The following is a 19,455-nucleotide window of genomic DNA, read 5'->3' as shown; positions in this document are numbered from 1 at the left end:
TTTCATCAATTACTCTCTCACTCAATTACAATGAGATATCAAGATCCAAAAATTTTTAAATTCTATTTTTTATCAGAGAAAAATATTAATTTAGACAGATAGAGATAGGTCAAAAGTGACCTGATACTTCTACTATTAAAACAAAATATTGAAAAAAATACTTGCAAACAAATGTCCGAATGATATCATTATAATATAAGCAAAAATATTTTTTCATACGTTTGAACTTGTACTATTCTGCACTATCGAGTGATCTAAGCTTGTATTTTTCGTATATATATATATATACATACATACGTGTATACACGATACGATAAAAATTATATATTGTTGAATATAACAGAAATAATGTATAATATATAGTATATAATATAAAATAAAAATTTTCAAAGAAAAATAAATTATTTACCTTTTTACCAATCCAAATAATATTATTACGTAATATTATACATACTACAACATTTGTGGCGCCACAAATATTATAATATTGTAACATTGCAGCAATATTGCTGCAAAATTCGTATAGGTAAAAGTAAATTAATTTTAATCTTTGTTTAACTTTCTCTTTATCTTTTTCTTAAAAACAAAAAAGAGAAAATTAAACAGAGATTAAAGTTAATCTATACTATAAATAAACATTGAACTTACATATATTTACTTTTCGAGATTGCGTATCATCATTCCTCTCGTCAATCCCTCTTAAATAACTCACATATCGCGATAACGAATGTCAGTCACGTATGTAATATTTATTGTCGTTTCACGAATGAATTGTATGTGGTTAATTAACTTTACGGTTTCACATAAAACAAATTTATTTATACATATTATTTTTTTTATTCCATTCTATAATTCTTCACTATTTAATTAATTTTGCAAATTAAATTTCTAAGATATCTAAAAAAAGAAACAAGGGGCCACGTAGAAGGGACCTCATTTTACTGAAGTTAGATACATCCTTGAGATCAGATTCAACACGTCTGCGTACAAACTGCAAAGTGGAACCAGTGGAGTCAGTCGAACAATACTGACTGACGGTTTCGCACAGGCCCGGTCTTTTTCCGGAACTCAAAGAGTCTTTCAAGCAGAGTGTTAAATTAAAAGCAAGATATGTGAGTATGACTCGGTAAACATCGCGCGTCATGTGATCTCATCTTGGTTGATTTACCGTATGCTTATTTTTTTCCTTTTTCTTTTTTAATTCTTTTCGACTCGAGTGTGACACAACTAGGAACACAAACTGAAAGAAACACAAATCTCTGATTTTTTTCTCTTTGCAGCGAATGTCTGTTTCATTGGACTGAAATATTACGATTTAAAGAAAAAGATTCTTCAGTGTTTGTTATTATATGTCATTGTATTCCGAAGATTTTTCGCAGAATATTTCTCCATTTCCTTGACGTAGGCGATGTAACTATTTTGTTTTTTCTTCACATGCTGATTTATTCGCACTATGGATATCGTGCGCGTGTGTGTGTGTGTGTGTGTGTGTGTGTGTGTGTGATGCAGAATGGTGTATATATGTGTGTTTGTTTGCACATGGCCAGTAGATAGTAGGAACGAATATTACATCATGTATATATGAATGAATATTATATCATGTATGTATGTCCTTTTCCACATGAATAAAATTAATTCTGTCAGAATTAATTAATTCATGATCGTAATAATTTTGACGTTCTCATAATAGATTTATTTTTTGTAACTGAATTTTTTACTTTAGTACAGAAATACACATAATAATGTCCATTTCCGCCATGTAAATTAATTTTAATTTTGATTTATCTTATTTTTTTATCTTTTTCTAATTCTAAAAATTATTAAAAAAATAAGAAACAAATTAAATAGATTAATTAAGATTAATTTACATTGGAAATTAGCAGTCTATTTGATAGAAATGATATTAAACATTCGAATTACAAATGAATAAAGTCAACAATAAAACACAATAACACTTTCCATGATAAACTGCGTATCTAAAAAAAAAAAATGCACATAATACACAATTTACAATACACAATTTACCAGATCACATACAAAATCAGCATGAAAAATCGCAAAAAAGTAGCCAAAATTGAAAAAGTCTCTTCATATGAGGAACAAATTAATATTATGTACAAATTTATTAATACATTATTAATACATTATTAAATCCATACATGTGAAACATTATATTTCTTTTTATATTAAATTGTTTTTTTTTCCTCTTCTACTTTTGCACTGGTTAAATTCTGTACCAAATTTATTAGTGCACAAGCAAATTTAATGCAGGTACAGAGAACAAATCTAATGTAGTAAAATATGCTCAGCAATTCTTTCGAATACTGAGAAAAAACGAAAAATTTACAAAAAATGCGTTTGCATTTAACTACGCGCTTCTTTTCCAAAGAATAAAACTTTTGTTTATAAATGAGGAGTAACAATTACAAATACTCAAGTTGCTCAAGTTGCTCAAGTGCTCAAGTTTATTTATCCTTCTGATTTTCAAGGATTCTTGAATTTAAGAGAGAGAGAGAGAGAGAATATATCGCACGTATGTTGCAATAATTCTCTTTCGAATTCCATTATTATTTACAATCAATCAAAACTGAAATGAGAAGATAAATCACACATTCAAGAACATATCAAGAACAAAAACTAAATAGATGTATAGTTTGAAAAAAAATTTCAAATCAAGATTGTGATATATAATTTTTTTCTTTTATAAAATATTATTAAATTGCACGTAATAATTATATTTAATTATGCTTTGAAAAAGATATATAATATTAATTAATTCTTTTTTCAAAGCATTTTTATTTTTCTGCATATCATGTGAAAGTGAAAAATTATCGGTTTAAGTAAAAAATTACAAAAAGAAATAGAATAGAAAGACTGTTAAAATCAATAATAATTTTAAAATAAAAAATATTAAACAACTTTTTTTTCGTCGAGTTAATTCGATATCAACCTAGCAAATTAAAAATAGACTTTTAAATAGACTTTCCTACGATCCTAAAATTCTTTAATAAATAATTAACAAATATTATTGTTACGTGAAATTTTATTAAATCCTTGAAAATTGAAAGAAATTGCAACTGCGCAGAAGAACATAAATGTTAATGCAGTTTAGTGCATAACAATTAATTCTGATAACACTTTTCTGTTTTTACAGTTTCGCTATAGATAAACATAATAAATATGGATTTATTCGAAACTATCGGCCTGCTATTTGTAATATATTACTCCATTTATGTCATTTTTCCAAACTTTTTGGATTGCGATTTATTGCTCGCTTTTAAAGAAAAATATGGCAAACCCGTATGTAAGTATTTCATATACTTTTACATATGTCTAATAAAAAATAATAAAAAACTTCCACTCTCAATCACGTAAAACAATTATAACATATATATACCATTATATATAACAATTATATATACACAAAATCTATCATGAGTTCATACTCCTTAAGTAATAACTAATGAATAAATAATCAGTAATAAATAAATTGACAAATTCAACAAAATTGACCAATTTTTTTTTTATGTTGCTACAGCTTCATTGAAAGGTAAAAAAGTATGGATAACAGGTGCATCCGCCGGTATCGGCGAGAATCTGGCTTATGTGTTAGCCAAAGTGGACTGCAAACTAATTTTATCTGCTCGAAGAGTTGCCGAGTTAGAACGAGTGAAGAAAACGTGTCTGGAAGGTACAATAGACGCAATTGATATCCTTCACGAATTCCAAACTATTCAACGTTACATCAGCAATCCTCGTCAGTCTTGTTAATTAATTGGCGGGATGTCTTCTGATAATTTTCAGAAAACAAACGTTTGAGCGATGATGATGTGCAGATCTATCCTATGGACATACTTGATTTAGATTCGCACGAGAAAGCCTTTCAGCATGTAATCGATAAATTCGGCAAGGTGAGCTCTAATATCCTGCTTTCACATTTCAAAATGATAAAACGCTACCGTGCGTTCTCTATTGCCTCCATATATTTGTCTCCATTTTTATCATTCATTTATTTTATTTATTACTGACTAATCCAAAATCTTATGCTTTTTCAGTTGGACATACTTGTTAACAATGCCGGTCGCAGTCAAAGAGCGCAATGGGAGAATATCGAGATAACGGTTGATAAAGAGATGTTCAACTTGAATGTGTTCTCCGTCGTGTCCTTGAGCAGATTAACGATTAAACATTTTCTAAAGACAGGTGGAGGCCAAATCGTCAACACCTCGAGTCTCGCGGGAATTTTGCCGGTGCCGATGTCGGCGACGTACTGTGGCACTAAACATGCCTTACATGTAATTATTATCAAAACATAACTTTGTCAAAACATAATTTTGCATTGTCAAAACATAATTTTGCATTTATTAAATATATTTCGCTATTTTGCGAAATTCTGTTTCATCGACAGAGGAATTATTATTTCTATATTTTTGTAGGGTTACTTCAAGCCATTGTTCATGGAACATCCCGATAAGAATATCAACGTGACGACAGTTTGTCCGGGTCCAGTGCAAACTGATTTTCTAGCAGAGAGCTTCACGGAGAAATCTGGCGAAGTACGTGTCGTAAAAGTCGTTTGTATAAGGTGTTTTACAGAATTTTTTGATATAAGCGAAATGAGAATAAATAAAACATATAAACATGATTATAACATGTGTAAAATAAGTAATGTATTGATTGCCGATGTTGATGTATATTAATTGCAATCTTTCAGAAATATGGCGTAAGAACAGAAGTATCGCAAAATAAAATCAGTGCGGCACGTTGCGCAAGTCTGATGGTCGTTGCAATTGTAAATAAACTGGACGAAGTTTGGATTGCCAAGCCAGACACTTTAAGAGTTACATATTTGACCTATTGTTTCCCGAATTTTGCAAAATGGTATGTCTTTTTACATAATATGTTTTTAAGATTTATATTAAACAGATGAGAGTTTATTTTTTTTTCTCCAGAAAATTTTTAAATCCATTTTGACAATCATCAATTTGCGCTAAAATTCAGAATAAAATTCTATTTAAAATTTTTTATGGAAAACATGAAAAATCAAAACTGCGTGTACACATGCGCGCACGCGCGCACACATACATACATATAAAGAATATATCACTACACATTCATACTTAAAATTGAATTTTGTTGGAAACTGTAAATTAATTGAAGCGAATTTTATATACGTAATAAGATCGAGAAAAGAAAATAAACAAATCTTTTGATTAATCTTGTGATTAATCTTCTTATATCGTATCACTTTGATAATATTTTGTTTTTTTGTTTTACAAAGGTTGATAAAGAATTTAGGTAAAAAATTCCTAATGAAATTACGAGACGCTAAAGTTTCCAAGGAGGATTAATCGATCATCGATAAATGATTCGATAACATTTTCACATCACAGTTTGCCAAAATTCTTAATGTAAACAAAATCTAAATGTAAACAAAATCATACGAAGATTTTTGTATATGTATATTAATAAAAAAATTTGTAAAAAAATTAAATATTGTCAATTAAATATGAATTTCTCCATCTTTGTTATATAGCATAATTTTAAATTATCTTATTTCATCATATTTATTATTAGAGAAAAGAGTATATTTTGATTTGATATATATATATATTTTTATTTGATATATATATATATATATAATTTTTTTTATAATACATTTATACATACTTGTTTAGCCTTAAATTATTAATTTATATTGATTCCGCACTTTTCATTAGTCGTTCTCTAGCCTTTTTTCCTCTGAGAATAGCTTCTTTGAATAACGAACAATAGAGTTCAATGGAACATAGAGAATCGTCATTTCCAGGCACAGGGTATGTTATAAGATTTGGATTGCAATTCGTGTCAACTATACCAACGCTAGGTATGTTCATCTTCGCCGTATGCCTTACTGCCATGTGCTCAACAAGGACAGTGTCGAAAGTATTGAGAAAAATGCATAGATCAGGCAATCGTGTCATTGCCTTGAACTGATTCCTGGAATTTGGAAAGAGTCCCTGTCGCCAGTATCTTGTCTGTGAGAATTCCTTGCATTCCTTGGCGGTTTTGTCTACTATATATGTGAACTGAGGATTGCGTGAGATAAACAGGATTATACCACCTCGGAAAGCGATATGAGCGATAAAATTTAATGCCTGTCTTAACAATTCGGCAGTTTGATCAAGATCGATTATCAAATGTCCTAGTCTGGAACCAAATATGAATGTTTCCATTTGTTCATTCAATGAAGTCTCCTTGTGACCATAATGAACCCTTGCATCATAAAGATCCTTTACAGTGAACAGCTTGTGCACTTGGAAGAAATCTGGATGTTTTAGTGGATTTATTGTTATAATTTCTGAAGTTTCTGAGATGTTGGATGGATCTGCGTATAACAAGAGATATTGTATTGTTTAGATATAATAATGTTTAGAATAATGTTTAGATTATAATAAAATTTATCTCCTACAGATCAGAGAGAATTATAGAAAAGTAGAAATACGTTTTATTTTCTGTAGACCATCTGAAGATTTTAAGATCCAAATGATTTTTCGACTTTGAATTATTCGGTAAACAAGCTATTGAAACTCCTTTGAAAAACACAATTATCTGATCACAATTATCTGAATCCAGGTGATCTAGTGAAATTTAAGGTAGTCTACAGAGAAGATATAATTATATAGATTCGTATGAAAATAAAAATTTACCGGATTTTTCCACATTTGGTTGAGATTGAGTCGATAGTTGACATTGTTGAAGATATGAATTATAGTTGACAGGCCACAAATATCGCCATTCCTTCGAGACTGCAAACGAGAACGTGTTATTACATATTATCAGTGATACTTCACACAGAATAAAATAAAAAAATAATTACAGTTGGATGAAAGTATCCGCCTTGCAAATATGGACATTGTGTGTGTTGACATTAATTTTGTTTTCCGCCTTTATGCTTTATTTCAACGTGTTAATTGAACCCTAAATAAAGAATAACTGACAATAATGAGACAAGTAGGTTAACAAAGGTTAATGCATAGAAAATAAAATGTAAAGACAGGAAAGTTAAAGCAGGAAAAGTATAATCATCGATGCCTAATGTAATTAGCAAGAGTATTTCACAAAAACTGCGTAGTCGCGCAGGTTTCCTCGCGCAGGCCATATTTTCAATCGGACCCAATGAAATTAAACATGATAGAAACACACCTACTGTGAAAATTTAAGATTATATTATGATATTATGTATAATCTTTTTAATCTTATAAAATTTTATTGTAGAAATTTTTGCGGTTATTAAAGTTAAAAAAATTAGTACAATATTATATTAATATTAAATTAATATTAATATTAAATAATTAAAAGATACGACAATGCAAATGAGAGTCAAGCACTAATTAGTATAGTAAGCTTAACAAATTACATCATATTAAAATTTATTTAAAAAAAAATACGAGAAAATAATAAGAATATCATATTTTGATTTATTTTCAAGCTATTATCAACGAAGTCGATGTAAATCCCATGTAAATTTCAGATAAATTTCAGACCAACTTATTAAATTCACTACATTAATTAACAAATGTACAAATAAGACAATCTCGTACGCCACAAAAAATGTTCAATAGATACAATCTTTTTTTATAAATTTATCTATAATTTTGAATTTAATCATAAATGTAACAAATTCTAAAAAATTTTTTATTAATAAAAAATTTAACAACATTATCATACAAAAATTATCATACAAAAGTATATTTAACATTAGAACATATATTAATTTATATTCAGCATTAGAGAAACATCTGAAAAATATTTTTACGCCCATTTATGTAATTTCTTTTATTATATTTTTCTTCGATTAATATAATAATTATTTGATATTTATTTTTGAAAGATCGGTGCCGATGCTGTAATCTAGTGACCTTTCCTCTAGTCGTCGCGAGATTGGCGGCCCTGCCCGCAAATTCTAGGGAGCACTCGGTTATATCTTCACGGCGCACGTCGACGATACGTCTTCGCGATCCCAACCGGACGATCTGCGTGTCGTTGATCCGTTTGCATACGGCCGACGGGGCGTCGTGGATCTCGCGAAAGGTATGTCCAACGTGCGACTCACGTTTGTCGCGATCGCGTGCTTTATTTTTTTTTCCCCTTCGACGCGAAAATGCACCGTTTGATGTCGGGCGACCGCCGTCGCCGCCGCGACGTTTCTCACTCGGATACTTCCATATCCGGAATTCCGCGGACGAATCCCTTCGTCGCGCCAGGGAGTACGATTATTCGCGCGTATTTCGCGTGCGCTGTGTGTGTGTTGTGTATGTATGATGGATGTGTGTGTGTGTGTGTGTGTGTGTGTGTGTGTGTGTATGTGTGTGTCAGACGGATGCGCCACGCATTTACGGTTGCGTGTGTGTTTTCGCGCGCGCGCGCACGCACGGATGCATGCACAGAACGCCCGAAATAATTTCTCCGCTGTTATACTAATAGATCTGTTTGCTTAGTCGCACTATCTGCGCCTTTTGTCTCTCTTTATCTCCCACCGGATGCATACGTCTGTCTCGTCCCGAGCGCGAAAAGTGCAGATGAGTGTAGGATCCGAAACCATCAGCTTTAATGTTTGTTGTTCGTCTCTTCGTCCCTCCCTCGACTTCCCCTTCCTCTTCCGCGTGATGTCATCCCCTTTCTCTCGACAATCCCCTTCCCTCTCTCTCTCTCTCTCTCTCTCTCTCTCTCTCTCTCTCTCTCTCTCTCTCTCTCTCTGTCTCTGTCCCCTCCCTATTTTTTTCTTTGAATGCAAATACAATTGTACAATTGTTACCCTCTCATGGCGAGAAATATTTTTACAAAGAGTGCTCGTGTTCTTCCTCCCGCAAATCAATCCGCATATTTTTGCATTTTAACTTCAATATGTGACTATCTGTTCCTATATATATTTTTTGCGTTCTCATTCGTGATTATCTTTTAGCGTTTTTGACCGCAGTGAGTTTTAATTGAAATCAAGTAAAAGATTCAAATATATTATATGTTCGATTTGTTCGAATAATTGGAAGATAAAAAAAAGGTATAAAATTTGAATAATTTAGACAGTTTGAATAATTTAAACTTAAGCAATAATCGTTTTGTAATATCTGTTTATTACGTTAAAATTTTGACAATTCTGATGATAAAAAATATTAGAAATTTTTATTGCGAATTCTTCATTTAATTTTACATATATATGTTTTTACGTTTTACTAATCTAAAGTGAGTTTAAACAATTTAAACTTTAAATATATTTTTAATTCGGAAGATTTGAATTATTTCATATTTACTATCGAGATTCAAATTATTCAAATTGTTAACTGACTCATCTGACGTTTTCGAGCGCTAGTTTGAATCAATTTAAAATCGATTAAAATATATGTATCGTACATTAAAATGTTGATAAAAGCGTAAATATTTCGTAAATTGTTCCACTATTTTTCTTGAGTGCAAAAGTTGATCGAAACTTATTTAATGTTCCAAATAATATAAACATACGAAATAAATTTTTTTATCTTAACTTTTTGTGTTACAATCAATGCATCTTCAATTAAATTGAATCATAAACTCAGATTTGATTGAAAATATGAAAAGAAAAAAAAATGTATAAAATATAAAATTATTAATATTTCAACTTGCTATGAAATAATTATACTTTTGATGTTTTTTTTTAAATATTAAGTGTTTAATCATCTAAATTTGGATATAATCAACTTGAATCTTCATAATCCAAAGTAGAGATCATATGAATCGCTCTCGAAACGCGATAAAAGTAGCGCCTTCTACTCTCTCGGTAGAAAGCACTATTGCTCATGAGAAATATTCTAACTGTATTATTCTCTATTTTTTTCTCTCTGGAAATTGCTAGACGCAAAATGCATTCTGGTGATCCTTAAAGTATTATATGGTTCACGATAAGAATTGAAATTTGCTGTAACCGGAATCAACTTCGACTTTTCATTGTTATAAACAAAAATTTATGACAACTGTTCTCGATAAATTCATAAATTACACAGGATGAATCCATGACTCAAAATACTATAGCAAAAAAGTTTTTGAAGAATTAAGCAAAAATGTTATTTGAAATTTTTTTATTTCTCAAAAAGAAGTAATTTCTTAGGTACGAGGGTTTAAGACTGGTCAATTACAAAAATATTTAGACATAGTTATATACAAATTATGCATGTGATAGTATTAGTGACGCTAATTAAGTTTTCATTGACACCAATCTGAGATTAATTAGTTTTAAAGCCCACTTGAGATAAGAAATAGATATTTTTATTTAATTCTTCGAGAACTTTCTTACTACAGTATTTTGAATCACAAATTTCCGGATGCCATGTGTATTATCTTCCTCCATACAAATTATTAATTGAATATAGTTTTTTTTTTTTTTCAATTGAAATAAAACGTCAGATTTGTAGAATAAAATAAATAAATTTTTACAACAATCAATAGAAATTACGCGAATAAAAATGCACAGTTCATTTTCGTCATAGCATAATAATTATTTATTAATTTTTTTGTTTATTAATTTACGTACATGATTATGTACGCAGATGTATTGATTCCTGCAATTAATACATATTATACTTTCTGGTAAACGCACGAAAGATTCGCCTGGATTTTTGTAGCTTAATTAGCGCAACAAATGTAGTCACTGTGCGGATGTGCGCGTGTCGCGGGATGTATTTTTGGAGGACAGGGTGACAAGGGCGAAGAATTCGGGATTCTATCCACTGCTCCCTCACGCCGACTCTCTGTTTTGCTATGCGTTTCGTTCTTTCCGACGAAGAAACGCCGCTCTGACTCGCGCAGTTCCTACAAAATGAACCATTTTTTCGCCGCGCGCAACGTCAAGCAGAATAATAATAATTCGCGTTGTTTATTTATTTTTTTTTTTTTTTCTTTTACCTTGGCGAAAGCTCTGATTTGGAGCAAACCGTGAGTGACCTCGCAGGGATCCTCGTATTGCTTAATGAATCCCCGCCGTACGGCGGTAGAAATAAGTTTATTGAAAGGCAGTGACGTAGTGCGAAATCTGGTGCTCTTGAGAGCGAAAGTTTCATTCGTACTCGATACTTTCTCTCTATAATAAATGAATGTAGAGAATTTTTTGTTATCTATAAAATTTACTATACTACAAATTTCACTCTATTTGGCGATAAGCTTGGAACGATTTGACACCTATTGATATATTAGTGGTAATAATAACTTTTCAAATGCATAAAAGATATTTTATAAACCATTAATAAACATTTCAAAGCTGATTGTAAAGTGACTCTAAGACAAAATTTATACAAGCGAAATAAATACGATAATATAAATGAAATTTGTACAAATGTAATATTAATAGATACTAACTATATTTTATCGGACAATTTAAGTCGTAGAAATTGATGTTTATAATTTATAATATTATAATATTCTTTAAAGCGCGTTTAATTATTTTTTTTTTAATATAATGATTCTGTTACAGGGTCACAATGGCTACCGCACAATTGAACAGAACCAGGACCGTAAAGAAGCTCGAAAAACCACGGCCGCTTAAGCTTAATCAGCGCAACTCGACCGTCGATGGGCGGATCACGACTGGTAAGTTTTTGTATCTATTTTCTCCTAATTAAAACCTGCAATCTCTCGAAATGAGAATGTTATATAAAAATATAATGATTCTTTCGCGAAATGCCGTGGATATTAGTTACGTTCGCGTTTCTTTTCAAATTAGATCGACTCCGCATGAATTTTTTTTGCTTCTTCTGATTTTTCAGTAGAGGATATAGTGTCCTTAATCGACAATGTTGCGATGCAACTGACCAATGGCTTTCATGACCGAACGCTGCAAATGAATGTGATTTCTATGTGTAGTCATCTGAAACTCTACGCCAATCAATTAGAAGCTATTTACAAAGGTAAATCCGATCTTACACGAAATATGTTTTAAAAGTCGATTCGACTTACGCTTTCTTGCGCGTGAAATTCAATTGCAAATTTTAGGGCGTCCATTATTTTGCAAATAATCATTTTTTTTCCCTTTTTTTATTGTAGATCAGCTGGACCGAGCCTTTGTGGCGATCAGAAATGGGAGCCAGGACGATAGATTAGATCTGACGACCAGGGTTCATCTGCTGGAACTTATTGAGCTGCGAGCGAAACAATGGCGTCACACTGACTCGATGGACGTATACTACATGCAGAAATTGTCGCATCTAGATAATGTAGGTAAAAATAGCATCTTGTTTTTTTCTCCTTTATGTTTGTATAACTTTTTGGAAGTTTATGTATTCTTGATGATTACATATTTCCTGTTTGAATATCTTGGTCTACATAGATTTATTTGTTCAAAGAATTTTTTTAATAATTAAAAATTAAAAACAAGTAATAAAACTCTAAGATGTCGGTAATATTGGAATAAATTCAATAAAATTCAACACTAAGGAAATGTAAATACAAAGATTTAAATTAATAAAGTAAATAAAGGTTTAAATAATAAACAAATATTTTTTTAACTTGATTTAAATAGTTTCATTAAATATTTACTTAAGTCATACTTTCTCTTAATTAAATTAAGGAGAAAGATTAAATGAATTTTGTTTTCTTTTTAATAGACCGAGACGATACCCGATACACCTACGAACTCTTTATCATCCCCTTTGTTGACAATGACTTCACCTACTTCGGCACCGATTCTCGGGCCTGGTGAAGTGATCAAGAATAGTGGAAAGTTTGCGAAGCCTACGCGCATACCGGGGAAGAACTATTGCAAAGACGAGGTTGTCATTCGCAACAGCGACTCGGGAAAAGGTGATTTAATTGCTCTTATTACATTGTATAAAATTTTTATGGAATTAAACAGGTATATCTGATTCTTACGCGGCTCAAAATGCAGCCCGTAAAATTTTGACAATCTTCATTACAATACTTGTAAGTTGTTTACAATATCTTTAATATCGCGATGATCGATAGGGATTTATAGATGAAAATAACGATTTGATTTTTATATATAAATAAAGCGAAACTAATAATCCATCGCATTAGATTTTTTAATAATTTTCTGATTATGTTGGCCATTTTCTATTGTTAAATAATTTACACGAAAATACAGTGATGGGAATAAAAGGGCGGCGGGTTCACATGATAGAAGAGCTCAGCCAGACGATCATCTCCTTCCAGCGAGGTAAAAAGCAAAGAATGATCCGCCAATGGCCGCTTGTCACAGCATTTTGTGCTCATGCATCGCAAAAACGATATTAATTGGTCGAACAAAGTTCACCCGTCCCGTAAAAACACGTCTCTAATCCTCTCTTACATCACTGAGCATTGAGTTTGATGTGAGAAACTTGTATCGATTATCATTATTAAAAAACGATATATCTATAATATGTAAAAAAGATATTCACGTTTGTAATAAAAGAAACTGCAGCCAGCGTTTTCTTATCAGGTCATTTAGTTTGCATGGCGAAGCTATTGTCTAACCAACGTGATCAGGTCACTCCTGAGTTAGTGTTTTAGTTTTGCAGCGTGATTTACTAATCGAGAAGTGTCAAAGCACGAGAAGTGCCAAAGCACGTCAGCTTTCTTTCACGTGTGATGATAAAGATTTCAAGTTACACTTTGCAATATTAGATTTATCAAATTTATTTTTCTCATTTTTCTCATTTTGTTTATTCTGTTGAAAATTTTGAATAAATGTAATGTCTAAATACCGATCAGCAGAATGTATCTCTTTAACAGCTCGAAGAGTGAAGTATATGTTACGCGTTGCATTCGCAGCTTTAAGGGTCGAATAGAGATATTATCTTACATTACCAGTTTTATATTAACGCACTCCAGGTCGACGGATCGATTACGTGTCGCGAGTTCCACGTGAATAGGAAGGTTGGCATTTAATTAATAACTTTGACGTTTTCGTTAATATCGCACATAATAATTCGAGCGAGTGAGATACTTTTTTTATCTCGTACTTGAATGTGATTTTATGTACACTTAAGTATCAATTGAATACGTTGTATTTACCTTGCTTTGGCGATATCTTAACAATTTAATATCACATCTCGTTTAACATATTAACCGTGTCTTTGGATTGGACTTGTGTAAAAGATATTAACGATAACTTTTACACGATTTCTTTTTTTTTCTAATATTAACAAGGCTGTACTACTGATACTATATATATTGGTTTTGTAGTAAACCCTGGAGCTAAAGAACGACTTGTCCAAATCACGGGAACGTCCGAGGACAAGATTCAGTATGTCTAAATAATATTTATAATAGAGTAGTTTATAGTTTAATACTAAATATATTCTGTAATACCTGAATATATCTAGTAAAACAACACGTTTCTCATATTAATGAGAGTCTCGTCAAAATTTCTCATATTTCTCTTTTCCCCTCTTCTTGCCGCCAGTTATGCGAAGGATTTAATCAAAGATACGATACAACGAAATGCATCGCCGGTGAGACTGGAGCAGAGCCCCGGCGGCGAAAAGGGGGCTATGGGTGGTTCCAGCTCCTCCCTCAACAGTAGCGCATCGGACGAGAGCAATCGGCTGCAGCAAAATCAACAGCAACACAACAACTCTCGTCTGCGTTCGTCTCTCCTGCACAGTTTCTCCACCAACGACGCCAGCATAGGCGAATACAAGTATACCGTCACCGTCGGTAACCAGTCCCTTAAAATCACGGGCTGCAATCTCGACCTCGTCAAGGTAATAATAAATAAAAATCGCATCTGTCACACGATTTATCTAATTCTTCTAAACTGAACAGAGAATATTAGACTTTTAATCAGATTTAGATTTATTGAGAAATATCTTCTCTATTTATATTCTAATTTATGTATTTATGCATAATTTTCATGAACCATTGACATACAGACGGCGAAACTGGTGTTGGACGAACATTTCCTGGGCGATTCTGAGAATTTTACCAGCGGGATAGAATACTTCAATTACGAGGACGAGCCCAGCTTCGCCATAACTAACACCTCTACCCCCAATGTTCTCCGCACGCCGTTGTCACCATTAGACAACGTTAACGCTTCTGCTTCTTTAGGCCGAGAATTAAGTGTGGATAGCGCTGCGACCTCTTCGGAGAGCGAAGAAACCTACAAGCCTCGTCCGATTTCCGAAGAGCGATGCTCGACTCAACAAGGTATTAATTTAAATATATTATGATTATTATATAATTTATCATAACAAGAAAATCTATTAGAAATTCTATTTATAATTTTTCTCATTTATAATTTTACTAAAATAAGATTTGAGGCGCGTTGGTTAAAACATTAAAATTAGGTAATCAATTAGGCATCAATTACAATTGAAGTAAATAAATTAATTTCAATCAATTAATAGAAAAAAATGGGCAAATAAAAATCAAATGCAGTAATAAATGCACAAACATTAAAATACTTACGAAATGATACCTATATTAAAGATTGTTGTTAAATGATTGTTACCTTAAAAGTTTTAATTTTTGCACATTTATTACCGCGCTTGACTTTCATTTGCCTACTTTTTTCTGTTAATTATTTTTTTTTTTTTTTTTTTTTATTTTGAGATGCTCCCTGCTCTATTTATTCTTTAATTTTAGTCGTTGTCTAATTCAGTTCCAGAAGCGAGAGAACTTACATATGAGTTTCTGCTGCTGTGCGCGTCGGGTCCGTACGCGAAACGGCCCCCCGCCGACTGGACGCGCATACAGAAGGAATGTCCCAATATAGTTCGTAAGGTACCGCTATGTGACCGGAACGCCAATCATATACCGTGCAAAACCTTCCGCATTACTTTTCCCAGCAACGCCACGATTTAATACTTTTGTTTAATACAATACGCATACCATAATACTCACTATATATAACATTAACGTCTCGTTGCGAAACAAATTTGCGTTCTTCTCTTCGGATCGCGGTGCAGCACGAGCGTGATTAGTGCGGTATTTTTTAATCGCATGCATTCGGACGGGAAAGGGATGAAGACGAGATCTGTTCTATTTAATACAATCAGACATTCTCACGTCACTGAGAGAAAAGCAGGGGGGGAGAGGAGACCAGACTGTTTAATAATTAATTAATGATGGGATTAAATCCTATTTTGTGCTGAATGAATGCGAATCTTAATATTATTTCGCGTATCGCGCATTAAAAGACTTTAAAGGCTCTCTCACGATATGTGTGATGTTGCAATTAGACGTTAGATTTTTTGCAATATTAGAAGACAACAAATTTCTAAAAATATTTAATTAAATTTAAGACCAAAGAGATCGTAAGCGAGTTTCATGACATATGATATTATATCGTTTTTTTATATCGTTTGGACGCATTTACGATTAGTTTCCCAAAGACTTTGCGTGCTACACGTGTGTGATTAATTGATTGAGAGTGGATTCATATATAAAAGTGTGATTCAGAGACACAATTGTGTTCAACTCGAATCGGTTAATCAGGATCGAATTGGTTTATTACGTGAAATAATTATCCAGTATTTATTGCGTACAAAGTTTTATACACCGTGTTCTTTGTACCAAGATTCGAATGTTCCTATGTTTTGAATTTAGAAATATCTCTATATATAAGTTTTTAAGATATTTTTCTTATATCATATGTTATTATATCATGTTATTTGTTCATTATTAACGAGACTTTATTTTGTTATATTTTAATTTAATTTCTTTATTTTTTGTTTAAAATCTATTAGAATTTAGGAGATCATTTAAATGCGAGATTGTTTTATTCGATCTTGTATACAAAAAGATTAATAAGACTAGACTAATGAAATTAGTGTTGTGTGTTAAACTCACATACACGCTGTATTAATAAATACGTATTGCAAAATCCGCCGAGTCTTCTTGTTCTCTGCGTGTTCCTCGTAAGCGGAACAAGCGCGGTTTACATGAGCGTTTCAGAACATTGACATACTTGCTTATAAAGTAGAAGGTTACGATGTCTTAATTCAAAACCGAATCCAAAAAGGAAGGCACGAAAGGCACTAAGACATTTCATAACGTGATGGTTTTATTACGAGATATACGCTGAATCGCTAAAATAGGAAGACATTGTGTAAACCACGCTTGTATGTATGTAGACTTACGAATTATCTGCATGTGGCCTTACATAAACAATCTAACACTTGGCTTTTCGACCAAATCGAAGCATGCTGCTTATAACAATATAACAAGGTAAGGTAAAGGTTTATACGCTTTACTATTTGTATCATGGAGCTCTCTTGGGAACTAATCTCTTCCTCTTGGCAGGCACCGATTCGCTGGTTCGAACCGGAAGCGTACAAAGCCAAGCTAGCAGCTGCTGGTCCCGTTGCGATATTACCGATTGGCGAAGCGGAAACCGATCCCGAGTGAGGCCGGAGGTTAAATCTATCGCCTTCCTCTCCCACCTTGGTGATGAGAAATTTTCAGAGAACGACGTGTATGTGTGTGTGTATGGGTGTGTGTGTGTGTGTGTGTGTGTGTGTGTGTGGTGTGTGCTGTAGCATCTTGTCGGTCGTAACAAGATTCCGGCGTGTTTTGTTTTCATATGTGCTTAGAAAAAAAAGAAGATACTTTCCGTCAAAGAAAAGGAGAGATGGAATATACGTCAAAGAATTTCATTGACAATATCTCAAGAAAAATATATATCTTCGCCAAGCATTTTAAAATGCAAATCATCGAACACTTCATGCAATTGACCGGCTAGTCATTAGAATGAAAAATGTTATATTTATTTAACGAAAAATGTTCTATTTATTTAACGAAAAATATTTATTCAGCGTAAAATATTCTATTTATTTAGCGAAAAAAAATGATTTGTATTTATTCAGCGAGAAAAATTTATACGCGATCACTGTATTCATCTTTTTGCCAATTAACTATACGTCATACGTATGTTCTCGAATTGCGCCGACTCTATATGGCACGCACGTGACTTGTGCAATATTTTGTGCAGACAATTTCAAAGAACAAGAATGTTGTGTTTAGTTTTTTAATTAATAACAAAAAAAAAAGAGACAAGATCAATTGTTAAAACCGCACATTGAAAGACAGCTGTTAACTTTCGTACGCGTAGTTACGATAGGATTAGTAGCATTAGACTGAGGAATTAAGATTGCGCATTCGAGCTCATGTAAAGAAGAGTAGAAGTATCTTATTTATAAGCGAGACTATTACTATTGTTTATATTGATTTTACTACTCGTCTAATCGAGTAGTATTCGAGAAATATTTCTCAGTCTCGGAGGAGAAGATTAATTGCGAAAGACTAATACCTTATTATAGAAGTAAAAATCAAGAACATCTTACAACAATTACAAGAACAAATTCTGCGCTTTTGTAACACGATTGTAAGTACCAATTCGGAAGGCGATCCCAGATTCTGTAGAATTTCAGTTCCATCGTGTAACGCGCGTTATAACGGTGGGGGATGGAATCGTGATTTATAGTATAGTCTAGTCTACCTATTTCAACGTAGGAAACTACCATTTTTGGTATTTACTCTGCTGTGACGCAATAACCAAAAAAAAAAAAGAACAGAGAAAAAAGAATAAATTCTTTTCTTTATATTTTATATACGATAAACGGAAGCGTTCGTGTGCTGTGTGCAGTTTATATCGTGAGAATCATTCTATAGCCGATGGTTTTCTTCGTTTATATTGTTTCGATACGCAATTAGCGCGCGTGATAATGTCTCGCTTTAATTTGAAGTGAAATCATCACGGAATTACGTAAGTAATCGTTATGATCACGTTTTGCCGGAGAATATGATTCCTTGTTATATGTGGAATCTTAATTTTTCATTTTGATAGAATTTTAATTCGGATATTTACGATGTCGGATATTTTCTTGCGCGATATTTTACTAAATGAGATTTTAATATTTAAAAAAAATTTATACAAAGACCATTTCTCTCCCTACGATGCTGTTAATATTTAATTAATTTGGCTATCGACGCGCGTTTGCGGAATTGTACTGCACCACGTCTAGGACACTTGCGTTCGTTTTTAAGTTTTTACACAATTTAATATTTATTACGAATTTACACTCTATTTTACTTCGATATTAAATTTTATATCTTATATAATTTATTTCTATCGTCTCTAACTAACTGCGCAGTAACGTAATAGAGAATACTACAATATATTATTGTACCTTGTCGTTTATGATAATAAATCATCAAAGTCAGAGACAAAGCCACTGATGACTGCCTTCTTTTACCCTTTTGGAGAATGAACGTCTTATATACGAAAACTGGATATGTATGTAATAATAAAAGATGGACTATGTCGATCCGGCACTAATCTTTTATTATTCCAATAATAATAATATATATATATATATATAATTATAATATATATAATAATAATATATATATATATATATATATATATATATATATCGAAAAATGAGATAATCACTGAAACATACACATATGTACCTCCCGCCGGTTTCGCGGGCTCGGAAAATTGTA

At 32.2% G+C, this 19,455-nt stretch overlaps 3 protein-coding genes across 9 annotated transcripts; 2 read left to right on the top strand and 1 right to left on the bottom strand.

Moving 5' to 3' along the window:
* The first annotated feature begins 998 nt into the window (after nt 1–998).
* LOC105426464 (dehydrogenase/reductase SDR family member 7) lies at nt 999–5,494 on the top strand. 2 transcript variants are annotated; one of them, XM_089077332.1, is made up of 9 exons: nt 999–1,112; nt 1,281–1,410; nt 3,155–3,304; nt 3,539–3,691; nt 3,805–3,911; nt 4,056–4,295; nt 4,437–4,556; nt 4,715–4,881; nt 5,282–5,494. In XM_089077332.1, the coding sequence occupies exons 3-9, from the start codon at nt 3,181–3,183 to the stop codon at nt 5,349–5,351; spliced, it is 981 nt and encodes a 326-aa protein (XP_088933458.1). In that variant the 5' UTR covers nt 999–1,112; nt 1,281–1,410; nt 3,155–3,180; the 3' UTR covers nt 5,352–5,494. The 2 variants fall into 2 exon arrangements, with proteins under 2 accessions (XP_088933458.1, XP_011636007.2); XM_011637705.3 differs by lacking the exon at nt 1,281–1,410.
* Nucleotides 2,094–8,039, bottom strand: mRpS2 (mitochondrial ribosomal protein S2). 4 transcript variants are annotated; one of them, XM_089077377.1, is made up of 4 exons: nt 6,860–7,068; nt 6,690–6,788; nt 5,671–6,367; nt 2,094–2,587 (listed from the first exon to the last, which is right to left on the bottom strand). In XM_089077377.1, the coding sequence occupies exons 1-3, from the start codon at nt 6,909–6,911 to the stop codon at nt 5,694–5,696; spliced, it is 825 nt and encodes a 274-aa protein (XP_088933503.1). In that variant the 5' UTR covers nt 6,912–7,068; the 3' UTR covers nt 2,094–2,587; nt 5,671–5,693. The 4 variants fall into 4 exon arrangements, with proteins under 4 accessions (XP_088933503.1, XP_011636033.2, XP_088933494.1 ...); XM_011637731.2 differs by lacking the exon at nt 2,094–2,587 and adding an exon at nt 7,902–8,039 and having other exon boundaries at nt 4,643–6,367; nt 6,860–6,960; XM_089077368.1 differs by lacking the exon at nt 2,094–2,587 and adding an exon at nt 4,643–4,990.
* mxt (Eukaryotic translation initiation factor mextil) lies at nt 7,935–19,177 on the top strand. 3 transcript variants are annotated; one of them, XR_016139366.1, is made up of 11 exons: nt 7,935–8,073; nt 11,480–11,595; nt 11,772–11,912; nt 12,049–12,218; nt 12,609–12,804; nt 13,106–13,177; nt 14,188–14,248; nt 14,408–14,708; nt 14,877–15,153; nt 15,608–17,175; nt 17,251–19,177. XR_016139366.1 is itself a non-coding variant. In XM_011637707.3 (11 exons), exons 2-11 carry the CDS (start codon nt 11,487–11,489, stop codon nt 17,353–17,355), a joined length of 1,554 nt encoding a protein of 517 aa, XP_011636009.2. In that variant the 5' UTR covers nt 7,935–8,073; nt 11,480–11,486; the 3' UTR covers nt 17,356–19,177. The 3 variants fall into 3 exon arrangements, 2 of the variants coding, with proteins under 2 accessions (XP_011636009.2, XP_011636010.2); XM_011637707.3 differs by having other exon boundaries at nt 15,608–15,729; XM_011637708.3 differs by lacking the exon at nt 13,106–13,177 and having other exon boundaries at nt 15,608–15,729.
* The last annotated feature ends 278 nt before the right edge of the window (nt 19,178–19,455 follow it).

The sequence above is a fragment of the Pogonomyrmex barbatus genome, unplaced genomic scaffold (assembly GCF_055798465.1).
Source record: "Pogonomyrmex barbatus isolate J1 unplaced genomic scaffold, ASM5579846v1 scaffold1, whole genome shotgun sequence".
Classification (NCBI taxonomy): domain Eukaryota; kingdom Metazoa; phylum Arthropoda; class Insecta; order Hymenoptera; family Formicidae; genus Pogonomyrmex; species Pogonomyrmex barbatus.
Note: the sequence above shows the minus strand (reverse complement) of the source record. Positions and strands in the feature narration are given on the sequence as shown.